This window comes from Diceros bicornis, chromosome X, assembly GCF_020826845.1.
Source record: "Diceros bicornis minor isolate mBicDic1 chromosome X, mDicBic1.mat.cur, whole genome shotgun sequence".
Taxonomy (NCBI): domain Eukaryota; kingdom Metazoa; phylum Chordata; class Mammalia; order Perissodactyla; family Rhinocerotidae; genus Diceros; species Diceros bicornis.
Genome location: NC_080781.1, coordinates 18,230,596 through 18,242,680, shown reverse-complemented (window position 1 = coordinate 18,242,680; position 12,085 = coordinate 18,230,596). Strand labels below are relative to the sequence as shown.

General features: G+C 37.6%; 2 protein-coding genes across 3 annotated transcripts in view; both read right to left on the bottom strand.

Moving 5' to 3' along the window:
• MBTPS2 (membrane bound transcription factor peptidase, site 2) overlaps positions 1–12,085 on the bottom strand; it is a 34,708-nt gene that overhangs the window by 16,641 nt on the left and 5,982 nt on the right. For both annotated transcript variants that reach the window (XM_058535568.1, XM_058535567.1), the window contains exons 4-5: positions 7,943–8,046; positions 5,526–5,653 (exon numbers count right to left, since the gene is read on the bottom strand). In XM_058535568.1, coding sequence (XP_058391551.1) covers positions 5,526–5,653; positions 7,943–8,046 — 232 coding nt within the window. The remainder of the gene's footprint in view (positions 1–5,525; positions 5,654–7,942; positions 8,047–12,085) is intronic.
• On the bottom strand, positions 802–5,517 carry YY2 (YY2 transcription factor). The gene has a single exon (XM_058535569.1). It carries the CDS (start codon positions 3,710–3,712, stop codon positions 2,414–2,416), a length of 1,299 nt encoding a protein of 432 aa, XP_058391552.1. The 5' UTR covers positions 3,713–5,517; the 3' UTR covers positions 802–2,413.

The following is a 12,085-nucleotide window of genomic DNA, read 5'->3' as shown; positions in this document are numbered from 1 at the left end:
AGGGACTTCAGGTTGGCACTGTGAAATTGGCCATGGTGGTAGTATTTACAAGAGAAACAAGCATATGCTACACATCAGAGCTCCCCACGTCCCCCTCCAGAGCCAGGTGTTAAACATTCACCAGCATGCCACTAGATAACCCCTCCCCCCATACCTATCCTTTCCTTCTTCTACTAGTTTTTCTCATGGGGCAGGGTGGGGGCACTACTAGCACTCTGAGCAGTGTGATTCTTAGTTGTGTAGGTCTGCCCCGTACATTACAGGACATTTAGAATTCCTGGCTCTATCCACTAAATGCCATTAGTGCTCTCCAGTCACTGAGACAACCAAAGAATGTCCCCAACCCTACACATTCCAAACGTCCCCAGGAGGGTGATAGCATCAGTGGTTGAGAACCAATGCTCTATAATTACAGAAATGTAACCTAAAGACATTTCCCAGACTCCCAGGAAGCTGAGTATGGTCATATGACAGTGTTTTGGGCAACAGGATGTGAGTGGAAGTGATGGGGATATCCCTGTCCTACTGGCTGGAATGTAGCTATGATGGAGCTAAACTTGAGTCCGTGACATAGAAGCTGCATGTTGGGAATAGTAGAGTTAACAATCAGAAAGAGCATGAGTCTCCCAAATCATAGAATTATCCTAGAAGTACTGAACTACTTACATTTTGGAATGTTTTATGTGAGTTTAACCCACTGTTATTCTTAGCTATTACAGCAGCCAGATACCTAGCTAACACACGTTCCATGTACCATATTCACATTGTAAGACGTTCCTCCTTTTTTTTTTTTTTGAGTGTTGTAAGTCGTTAAATTTCAGAAATATCCAGAGCAAGTCTAGTCCAGGACATATTGGGTAAATAATCTTTTCTGTTCTATACCCAGAGAGACTTTTAAAAGCACCAATGGTATCAAACTATTTATCAGAAACTATATTTTGCTTTTTCATTTATAATTTTATTTTTAATTCAGCTTTTCCCCCAACTCCTCAGGATTGCCTAGATGCTTGCACCCTCACTACCTCTCCCTTATCAGGATGATACCACCACTCAACCATGACTTTTCCCATCGAAACAACAGTGAGGTGGGGCACACAGCAGCATTGATACCTTGACTCTCTGGGCAGCCTCCTATCTCTTGTCAGGAATATAGCTGGTACCAGATCACCCCTCTAGATTCCAGATTTGCCCATGATGGCTAAGTGCCAATGAGGGTGATAGAACACACACATTTCCTCTATTTAAACAACCTCTTGTCCATTAATAATTTGTTTAGTTTATAAGTATACCAAAAGAATCTTTGTTATAACTTCTACTTTCTCTAGAGCAGAGTTTCTCAACAGTGGCACTATTCGCTTTTGGGGCCAGACAATTCCTTGTTGTGGGGGTCTGTCTTGTGCATTGTAGGATGTTTAGCAGCATCCCTGGTTTCTACCCACCAGATGCTGGTAGCACTCTCCCCGTTTTCTGTTTTCTAGCTATGGTATTTATACAGGCAAGTTTTTCTCTTTAGAACACGAACTTTATTTTTGCTTTTTCTATCACATAAAATGTACATATCGAGCATTAAAAAGTCAATATATACACAATATATTCTACAACTGAGCACCACTCTCTGACAGGCAAAGAAATCACACTAAACAGCACTTGGTAGTATCTGAGGAAAATAAAATGACCAAAATAGGTTTAAATTGACTAATACTATTAAGTTACATCTAATATTCAATACCACATAATTCAATGCAGCTAAAATAGTTATGCAAAATGTGTTAACATCAAAAAATACAACCAAAATTAACAGAGCAAACAAAACCTATGTAACTTCTTAAAACAGGATAATACCTTACATATGCATGTAACTGTTCATTCTTTTTTTCCAATTGTTTTTACATTTTTTAAAATTTTTTATAACTGTTCATTCTTTTAAAGAAAATCTGTAAGTAAAGTTATCAACCTCCAAAGAACCATACATAGAATTACTAAACATATTCCTAAAAGTATAAACATGAACATTTGGAAAATACAGAACTTTTTAAAATTGTAAGCAATAAGTGAACTTCATATTTAAAAGAATGTGAAAAGAAGTCCCATTTTTGGCACAGCTGTATAAAGAACTGTCTTTTCATGTGAAGTTCATGAATTATCCTCCTCCTCCTGGGTCCAAACTTTACACAAACATTGTTTTTCAAATGGTATTACAGAACAAGACAGAGCATCTTAACAATGTTATATAAAGAATTACTTTTTTTACTTTTCAAATTTTTACTATTCTATCAAAACATGACCCTTAGATGTGTAGGAATCATTTAAAAAAATTCTTTCCTAGAAACAACATACTCTAAAAGAGAAGCATAATTATTTCCAGTCACACTCCTGAAAGATGTTTCCTGAGTTTGAGAAGGGTCTTCTCTCCTTACTGGCTGTTTTTGTTTTTAGCATGTGTTATGATATGCGATTTCAGGTTAGTTGACTGAGCAAACTTCTTATTACAACCATCGAAGGGGCAGACGTAGGGCCTGTCTCCAGTATGGATTCGCACGTGTGTACGCAAATTGAAATCCAGGGAAAAGCGTTTTCCGCAGCCTTCAAATATGCACTGAAAGGGCTTCTCTCCAGTATGCACCAGTTGATGTCGTTTTAGTTTTGAGCTCTCAACAAAAGCTTTGCCACATTCTGCACATACGTGGACTCGGGGACCATGGGTGTGCAGATGTTTTCTCATAGCAGAGCTATCCCTGAACATCTTTAAGCAGCCTTTATGAGGGCAAGCTATTGTTTTTGCAGCATCTTCTTTGGTTTTTTTTGGCTTCATTTTAGTAAATTCTGCCAGTTGTTTGGGATCTGAGAGGTCAACGCCAGGTATTCCTCCAGGAGGAAGTTTCTTCCCCGTCATGTACGCTGAGTAATCAGGAGGTGAGTTCTGTCCTTCTGGCTCATTGTCTCTCTCATCGCTTGCGGACCACATGGTGACGGAGAACTCACCCTCCAGGGTTTTGATCTGCACCTGCTTCTGCTCCCACTTCTTCCTGACAGTCTTGGAGCCGCTGCTGCTTCCGGCCTTGGCCTCGCTGCTGGTGTAACTCTTCTTATCGCTGGGCTTCTTGCCGCGGCTGCTGCGCTTCTTGCCGCAGCCGTAGGCCGATGATGACGCGGAGGCTGCCAAGGAAGCCAGGGTCTGCTGGAAGTAGTCGTTCTCATCAATTGGGTCGGTCATCTGATTCTCGAGGTTGCTGTCTGATTCGTAGCAGCCCACCACTTCCTCCTGCGTCTGCACCATAACCATTTCCTGGTCACCTTGGTTCGGGTTGTTGATAATGAGCGGCTGCAGTGCGATCAAAGGTGGATGGTGGTGGCCGCCGTGGATCCAGTTGCCGCTGATATCCTCGTACTCAACGGTTCCCATCGCCGTGGTCGCCACAGGGACGGTCTCCGCACAGATCTGGCGCACCTCCACAGGCATCTCCGAGTTTTCTGTGGCGATGTAGAGAGCATCCTCTGAGGCCATGGCTGAGAGCTCCCCAGAAGCTGTGGCCACTGGGCAGCGTGTGGGTGACCGGAAGGCCGCGGAAAAGAAAGGCTGAGGGAGAAAAGCGCGAGCTCCGGAAGAAGACGCGAGCTCCACAGCAAGGTGCGGTCGGTTCAGACGGCAAACCCAAAAATGCGGAAGACGCGGGGGCTTCTGGGTACGCCTGGCGCATGCGCATATGGACATGCCTAGCGCATGCGCTTCCTTGCCCACGGCAAGTGCGTGCACACGCTTGTACACACGCGCACGCTCACGCACTAGACCTCCCACCTCCCAGCTCTGCCCAGCAAGCTATTGTTTTTTGAATATTCATTTGGTAACTAGGCTCTTCACTGAATTTTTCTGTATTCTATTTCCGTTGATTTTCTTGCCTTCCCCACCCCGCCCCAGGTATATAACAGTATCTGGGGGAAAAAAAAGGCTCACTCCTTTCTAATATTTATTCTTCTTTCTTTCCTCTTATTTAATTGCACGGACCCACATTTACAGACCATTTGATAGTATCAGCGATAGTTGACAGTGGGATTGCTTGCCTTGTCCTTTAATAGGAATGCTTCTAAGTGTTATACCATTAGGAAGTATCCAGCTATTTCTACTTCTACTAAGGATTTTTGTTTTTTTAGCTATTAATCGATGTTGAATTTTGTTAAATATCCGTTTCAGCATCTGCTGAGACGAGGATTTTTTTTTCCGTAACGGTAAATAATGTTTACCACATTCAAATAGATTTCCCAATGTTGAACCATCCTTGCATTGTTTAGATAACACCATGTGTCTGTAGAGTTTTTTTTGTGCTTTACAAGACGTTGTATCAGTGTTACATTGGCTTTAAAAAAAAATGCTTAGTTTTCTTCTCTATGCAGTCTGGAAAGTTTATACTAAATTGGAATTAAAAAGAAAATCTTTTCCTTCAAGATCTGAGAGAATTCCACCTATGAAACTTTCAGGGGCATTCTTCATTACTTTCTTAATTTCTCCTGTTGTAATTAGACTATTTAGATTTTTTTTCTATCTCCTCTGGGGTTAATTTAGGCTATTTATATTTTTTAATAATTATCCAGGTTTTTAAAAATTTTTTGCAGAGATGAACAAAGAACACTTATAATTATTTTAATTTTCTATCAGTTGTCATTCCCCAATCTGACTGCTAATTCTGTCGATAGATGCTTTCTCTTATCGTTTTTTTTCTTCAAAGAACTAACTCTTGGATTTAACAGTTCTATTTTTCTTTTTTCTAATTTATTATTTTCTGCCTATATCCTTCCTTACTAATTACATCATTTAACTATTTTATAGTTCTTTTCTCATTTTTCTCTTCAGTTGAATGCTTAACTGGTTTACTTTCATTTCTTATTTCATAATAACTGCCTAGGGCAGTGAATTTTACATTTAGCAAAACTTGACCATTATTTCATTATCATTTTTAATTATACTGCAATTATCATTTTGAATTAAATTGGTCAATTTTTTTAAGTTTCATGGGAACTTGAAAACAAACTGTCATGGCATAGAGTTTGACATATCTATTGATTTTTACCTTACTAATTAGAGCTTCGATCTGACTTTTTCATACTTATCTGCCACTTGCTGAGAGATGAGATGAGCCTCCTTTGTTACAATTTGTTTTTTTCCTTTTACTTTTTCCATTTTTGTTTTGATGGTTTGTTGCTTGATACAGAAAGACTCACAACGATTACATTTTCATTGTGGATTATACTCCTTATGATTATTAAGTGGCCCCTATGTCTAATTTAATGCTTTTGTCATATTTTCTGTTCATATTTGCATGGTATGTTATGCTGATTTTGCTTTCAATCTTTTTGTTTCTAGTTGTTTTTAATGAAGAAACTGCAATGTAAATTATTTTGCTCTAAACTTTTGACTGAGCATCTTATAAACTGAATTTATCAACCAAATGATGAGATGTTTTCATTTGTGATGTACTTTCCATAAAACCACTAACAATACACAGATGAATAAAGAAATTTAAGTCTGTTACCTGCACAAAATATCCTTAGCTGCTGGACTGGTGATATAAGTTGCAAATGAGTGGTGAACAGATCAACAAATGCTCCAGGATAAATAATGAAGAGAAAAATCCCAAAGCCATTAAATCGAACTTGTTCCCTAAGAAATCACATAAGAAAAAGGAATTTACTACTAGTATTGCATTTGTCAAATTAATAATGTATGTAATCTTAAAACTTCCCACTGTAATTCAAATTCTTGCTTAAAAAATGAGTCTCTATGGACAGTCAAAAAAATTATACCTATATATGATATATATATAATCATAATTTTACAATAGTGTACAGATTTGGTTATCTGTGAAACTGCTAAAACAGGGCATTCTGAAACAGACTTACAACTTCAAAATTTTTAGAAACCCATATGGTGAGCAGATAACCATTTATTTATATATGTAACTAATTTCAAGTTAATATTTCTATGAGAAACTGAATGAAAAATACTTTTATGGTTACTCTGAATTATTTTCAGAGAAGGACACAGTAGAAAATATAATTTAAGTAAATTATGTAAATGTTTATATTTGTCTTAGCTATTATAAAGGTGGAGGTTTATCTAAGTGTATTCCTGTTGAATTAATGTTAAAATAAGTACATTTAAAAATGCATAATGCTCAGATTGTCCTTAAGAGAATTATTTATCAATTCATTCTCTAAAAATCAAATTACACTTAATAGCTTCATAAGACCAAACAGCTACTCTAAAAAAAAGCATCACCTAAACATACTGTGCTGTCACTTAGTAATAAATATATGACTATAAAATTCACTTTTTCTTGGCAGTTGGGATTTTATAAAAAATTACATTGTTTCACAAGTATATTGTGAATTATTAAACTGTTAATAACAATGCTTTTATATGTAAAACCCTAAAGGCTGCAACACTAAAAGCATGGAAGCAAAGGTGAAAGAGATTTAAAAAAATTTTAAAAAGTAGTTGCCCACTTAAACCACTACATGGCACACCTGTACAACAGTATATGCTCTGTCAAGATGAGGGTTTATTGCCAGTCAATAGACTCATGTTCATAAGCAACTGGAAAGTAATAAGAAGTGATTAAATCTTCTCCTCTAAAACCTTCTATCTGGTCCACACACCCAAAGGATAAAACATTCCCATCAGTATGTGTGTTCATTATGGCAGTAATTATCAGTGGGAGTGAAGGGGAGTTGTGACTCACCATCTACCCCATCACGATTTTATAAGTTTAGAAGGCTTTAAAATGCTCAGGTAGGCCCGGCCCCGTGGCTTAGCGGTTAAGTGCGTGCACTCCACTACTGGCGGCCCGGGTTCGGATCCCAGGCGCGCACCAACGCACCGCTTCTCCGGCCATGCCGAGGCCTCGTCCCACATACAGCAACTAGAAGGATGTACAACTATGACATACAACTATCTACTGGGGCTTTGGGGAAAAAAAGGAGGAGGATTGGTGGTAGATGTTAGCTCAGAGCCGGTCTTTCTCAGCAAAAAGAGGAGGATTGGCACGGATGTTAGCTCAGGGCTGATCTTCCTCACACACACACACAAAATAAAGTAAAATGCTCAGGTATAATTACATACATTTGGGTAGTCAAGACAAGAACAGGGCATGATACTCAAAGCAAGTCCCAGGTCTCATCCTCTCTTATCTTCTTCCACTTGGGTTTCTAGATAGGCTATGATATTTGTTAACAAACTCAGAGCTTTCAGGATTCTTGCTCTAGCCAGCAGAGGCCCTGAGTAGAAGCAGCAAAGTATTTCAGCTGATAAGCCAAAGAAAGTACTAAAAAGGCAGGTGGGTGGGCTTCGAGTGCAGTGGTTATCATTCTGACCCAATGATAAAGACAAAGATTAGGTTTCAGGATTGGATGAAAATCTTGAAGCACCATGAGACTATAACCATGCTGGCAAAGGGCAAAGGATAGAAAGACCCAGATTACAGCTATGCACATGGTTAATTGAGCATATTCATCAATACATTAATCTCCCCTATAAGAAAGACAAGTATCTTAAAATAATAATGGTGGGGCCAGCCCACTAAAAAAATAATAATAGTGGTTAAGTTCGTGTGCTCCGCTTCGGCAGCCCAGGGTTCGCAGGACACATGCACTGCTTATCCAGCCATGCTGTGGCGGCACCCCATATATAAAGTAGAGGAAGACTGACACAGATGTTAGCTCAGCAACAATCTTCCTCAAGCAAAAAGGGGAGGATTGGCACAGATGTTAGCTCAGGCCCAATCTTCCTCACCAAAAAAAAAAAAAAATAATAATAATAATAATGGTGGATATGCACTGGGCAATATCCACAGAAAGAAAAAGTATCAAATGTAGCAGATTTTAGTAATAAACCCTCTTATATGAAAAGCTTCTTTGCATATAGTAGAAAGAAAACGGTAAATATCATTACCTAATAGCTGCTATCCCATGTCCAATTTCATGTACAACACCACTAATGAGGACTGCAGCGAAGAAATAGGTCAGTTGGTTGACAGGTAAATTTATACCAGGAACCTGTTCATAGACACAATGATAAATACACACTTGGGCACCAAGAGACCACGATGTTCACTCTGTATTAAAGCTTAAACTTCCAAGCAGAATGATCCGTAAACTAAAAGTAACATGAACACCAACGGTTCACTTCTCCGTTTCTATCATAATGAAAGTAAAAACACCGGTCAGTTTTTTGAACTAGGCAGTCTTTGAACTAAGCACAACACCAATCTAAAGAGAACAGGAAACACCAGGTTAAAAAGTTGAAACTTTAGCTTCCTGAAGCCTTCACCATGGGAAAGAATTAGGGAGCCTGGCAAAGCACCAGGGAATGCAGAGTGACAGTGAAGGAGTCAGCAGCTGATCCACCCTCAAGGGCTGGAACCTTGATTTGGGAATTCTTGTTACAATTCCTGGTCCTTCCTCTGAATTGTTATTGTAAGGTTCCAAGTACTTATGTAAGTAATACAGGCTATCCCCACCCCCATCAATGAATTTCATTTTAGTATTCTCAAGTTATATGAGAGTTGATAATTAAAGGGAGTGTAATAAAGTGCCTTATCGGTGTGGGAGCACCATGCCCTCCATTTCTTCTATCCCATCAGTTTTTCCAGTACATTGGTCAGAAAAATAGTATCAAACTGATACATACATATTACATTAAAATTGAAATTTAATGCAGAAAATAAGGCATATGGAACATACAGACATGTTACGGGCCTATCAAGAAGTGGGAGTTGTCTTGCAATCACGTGCTCCTAAGATGTTGTACATGCATATATCATTGCACACACAAGGGAAGTTTGTTATTGTAAGGGCTTCACAGTAAATTTCTTTTAGATATCCAAGAATCTTCTCGTAAGACAAATAATCGCTCCTAAGTTATGTCATCTGTTAAAGAGAGATTCTATAAATTAGGCTAAGTGAAACACACCAGGCATCATTAATACCATTTACATACTGAGCATCTACTTGTCACAGTCCAAGAGTTGGGATCCTAAAGGTATTCTTCTGGAGGAAATTCCTTCTTTCTTTTATTAATTGTTATTTTAAATTCATTATAAAATGTTTAAAGCTGGAAAACTTAAAGAAAAATAGAAGCCTATAATCCTTGTCCCAAAACACAAAACAAAAAACCATTCTCAACGTTTAAATGCATGTCCTTCATCTTTTCATGTACACATATTTGTATAAATTATACTTCTATTAAAAACATAGTTTTGAAATCTGCTCCTTTCACTAATAGTATCACAAACATTTTCCCATGAGTATTTTCTGGTTCAACATGATTTTTAATAGCTGCACTGTGTTCTATGGAATTGATCGTTGAGCAATTAATTGTTTTAAATGTTTCTGCTCTTATAAATACTGTGATAAATATATTTGGACACATATACCCAAATATTTTGGGGGAATAAATTCTTAGACAAACATGGTTGGTTCAGGCTCTGGAGACATACCACTTGAGTTTGACGTTCTGGCTCCATCTACTAGCTAAGGGACCTCCAGGAAGTTTAGATTATTTCCCTAACACTTCGATTTCCTCATTATTAAAATGGGAATAACCACATTTACATAGAAGAGTAATTTTGAGGATTACATGAGATAATCCTTGTCCAATGTTTAACATTCTGCCTCACAGAGAGGGTAGCAAATGCTATTATTACATAAAATTTAAAGGACTTGGATACCTATTAAACTGCTCTCCAAAAGTGGACCCTTCCATAACCTTGGGTAAGCTCATTTTATTCAAATCTGCAATTTGAGAGGAATAAAAAAGCATCCCATTGTTTGATTTATATTTCTTTGATCATTACTAAAGCTGAACTTTCCCCCTACTTTTGACCATTGATAGATCTTTTGTGAGTAGCCTACTCATGACTTGTCTATTTTTTTCTCCTAGAGCATTCATCTTTTTCTTATCGATCAAAGATCACTTCAAATATCAATTATCAGTCCTCTGTAATACATGCCACAAATGCATTTCCAAGTTTTCTTGGCTTTTGATTTTATTTTTAGTTTTTTGATATATGAAAAATTTTATGTAGTCAAATCTATCAATATTCATGGTTATGCTTATGTCTTCCTCATTCTGTGTTCATATAAACAGAAACCTGTTTTTTTTTTTCAAGGTCTTTTACGATTTCATGTTTTAATTTTAATGTAATTGGAATTTATTTTTGTGCACAACAGAGGAATTTCACTTTTAAGCCTCCTTTAGTAACTAAAGAGAAGAGTCAAACCATGCCGCTTGGATCGCTTTCTAAATTCATTAATTCCAAGTGTCCTTTCCCTAGTTATGAAACTAGTTTTCATAATCATCATTTTTAATGTATGCATAATATTTCACTGAATGAAATCCCATATTTTAACCATTCTTTAACTATATGTTGTGGTTGTTTCCAATTCTTCATAATAATAAATAATGTTAGGATAGAGCTTAATGAATACTATTTTTTCTATATTTGGAAGTATTTCCTTAAACTACAGTCCCAGATGTGGAAGTAAATGGTAAAAGGATATGGATATTTTTATGACGCTCATTATCTGAAGTTCTCTTTACTCAGACCCTACTAAGCAACTCTTTACAAGAACATCAGTGTACCTTTTTCTACATACCTGCTCCATTCCCATATCACCAGGCATCTGTCCATATCAGTAGTTTCCTTTTCTCTGACCCCTCTCTAAATTTATGTACTTAAGATTAATTCTCATACATTCCCTCTATATCACAAAAGTATCCTGGTTATCTTATCTTTATTTCAAATAAATCAGTAGGCTTGACGCAATAGGACATTGGTTCCTTCTCTTTATTATTTTATGGATGTAATAATATGATAAGGTAAGGATTTGAGCATTCCCCCTCTACCAACAGATGGTAGGTTTCATTTGCTGGCAACAGTATGTGCCTCCCCATCTGTCTTGGCCATGATCACACAGGGTATTAGATGTACCAGAATACTGATCTCTCAACAACACAGAGTGCCAGGTTTTTGGGAATTAATACTGAACAAGGCTGTAGGGAATTACAGAGTTAACAGAAAGTATGTTTTCTAAGCTACAAGAGCTCATCAAAACGAGGAGACATAATAAACTTATACATAAATATGCAGGGTGGACTACAGAGGGCATCTGACTTCTTAATGGTTCCAAAGCACAACTCTCCTAACAGTCAATATTTTTGTGAGCTCTATGAATAAACAGAAGCAAATAGAAGAAATAATTTCTTCTCTAAACAACATTTTTGCCATTCTAATCCTAGCAGGCAGATAGGCCAATGATCAGATTTCCTCCAAGCTTGCTTCTTTCTCTACTAACCTCTTTCTTTGCAAACAATAACCAATCGCATAGCTTGAGAGTCATCCTAAACTCTTCCTTCTCTCTCTAGCCTCACATTCAATTAATCATTGAGGTCTGAGAACTCTACTCCAAAAGATCTCTTGAATCCAGCCCTTGATTCTTCTTACCACTAGTTTAGTTTAGATCTTTATCACTTCTAACATGAATTATTCCAACTGCCCTCTTAGTCTCCCCATCTTCAGTGTAACCCTACTTTGATCCTTTTTGCATAGACCTGTTATCTACAGGTAAAATCAAAACTTCTTAGAATGGCCCTTCATAACCCAGACTCTACCTATATCTCCTATCTTATCTCCTGCACCATATACCTTCCACCATACCTCCTAGACTCAGGTCAAAGTTACTTTATAGTTCCTTGAAGAAGTATTGGTCTTTCTTAAGGGAGTAGAAGATAATGTGCACAGGCTTAGGTCAGTTGTGGGTGAGTGATGGATCCATGATTTACTAGCTGTGACCAAAGGCAAAAGACTTAACATCTTTGTGCCTTGGTTTTCTCATGTGTGAATCAGGGATAACAATACTTACCTCCAGATTGCTGCAAGAATAAAATAAAATAGGCACAAAAAAACCTCACATAGGAAGCACTGCATATTAACTAGGTTTTATTATTACTATTATTATTCTCTCTGCCTTTCCATGTTATATGGTTCCCTCTGTTACTGGGATGCTCAATTGCCATTTTCCTTTCCCAGGCTAC

What these genes read in the sequence shown, in the direction of transcription:
- YY2 (XM_058535569.1), bottom strand. Translation starts at nt 3,712, where the DNA reads ATGTCCATATGCGCATGCGCCAGGCGTACCCAGAAGCCCCCGCGTCTT.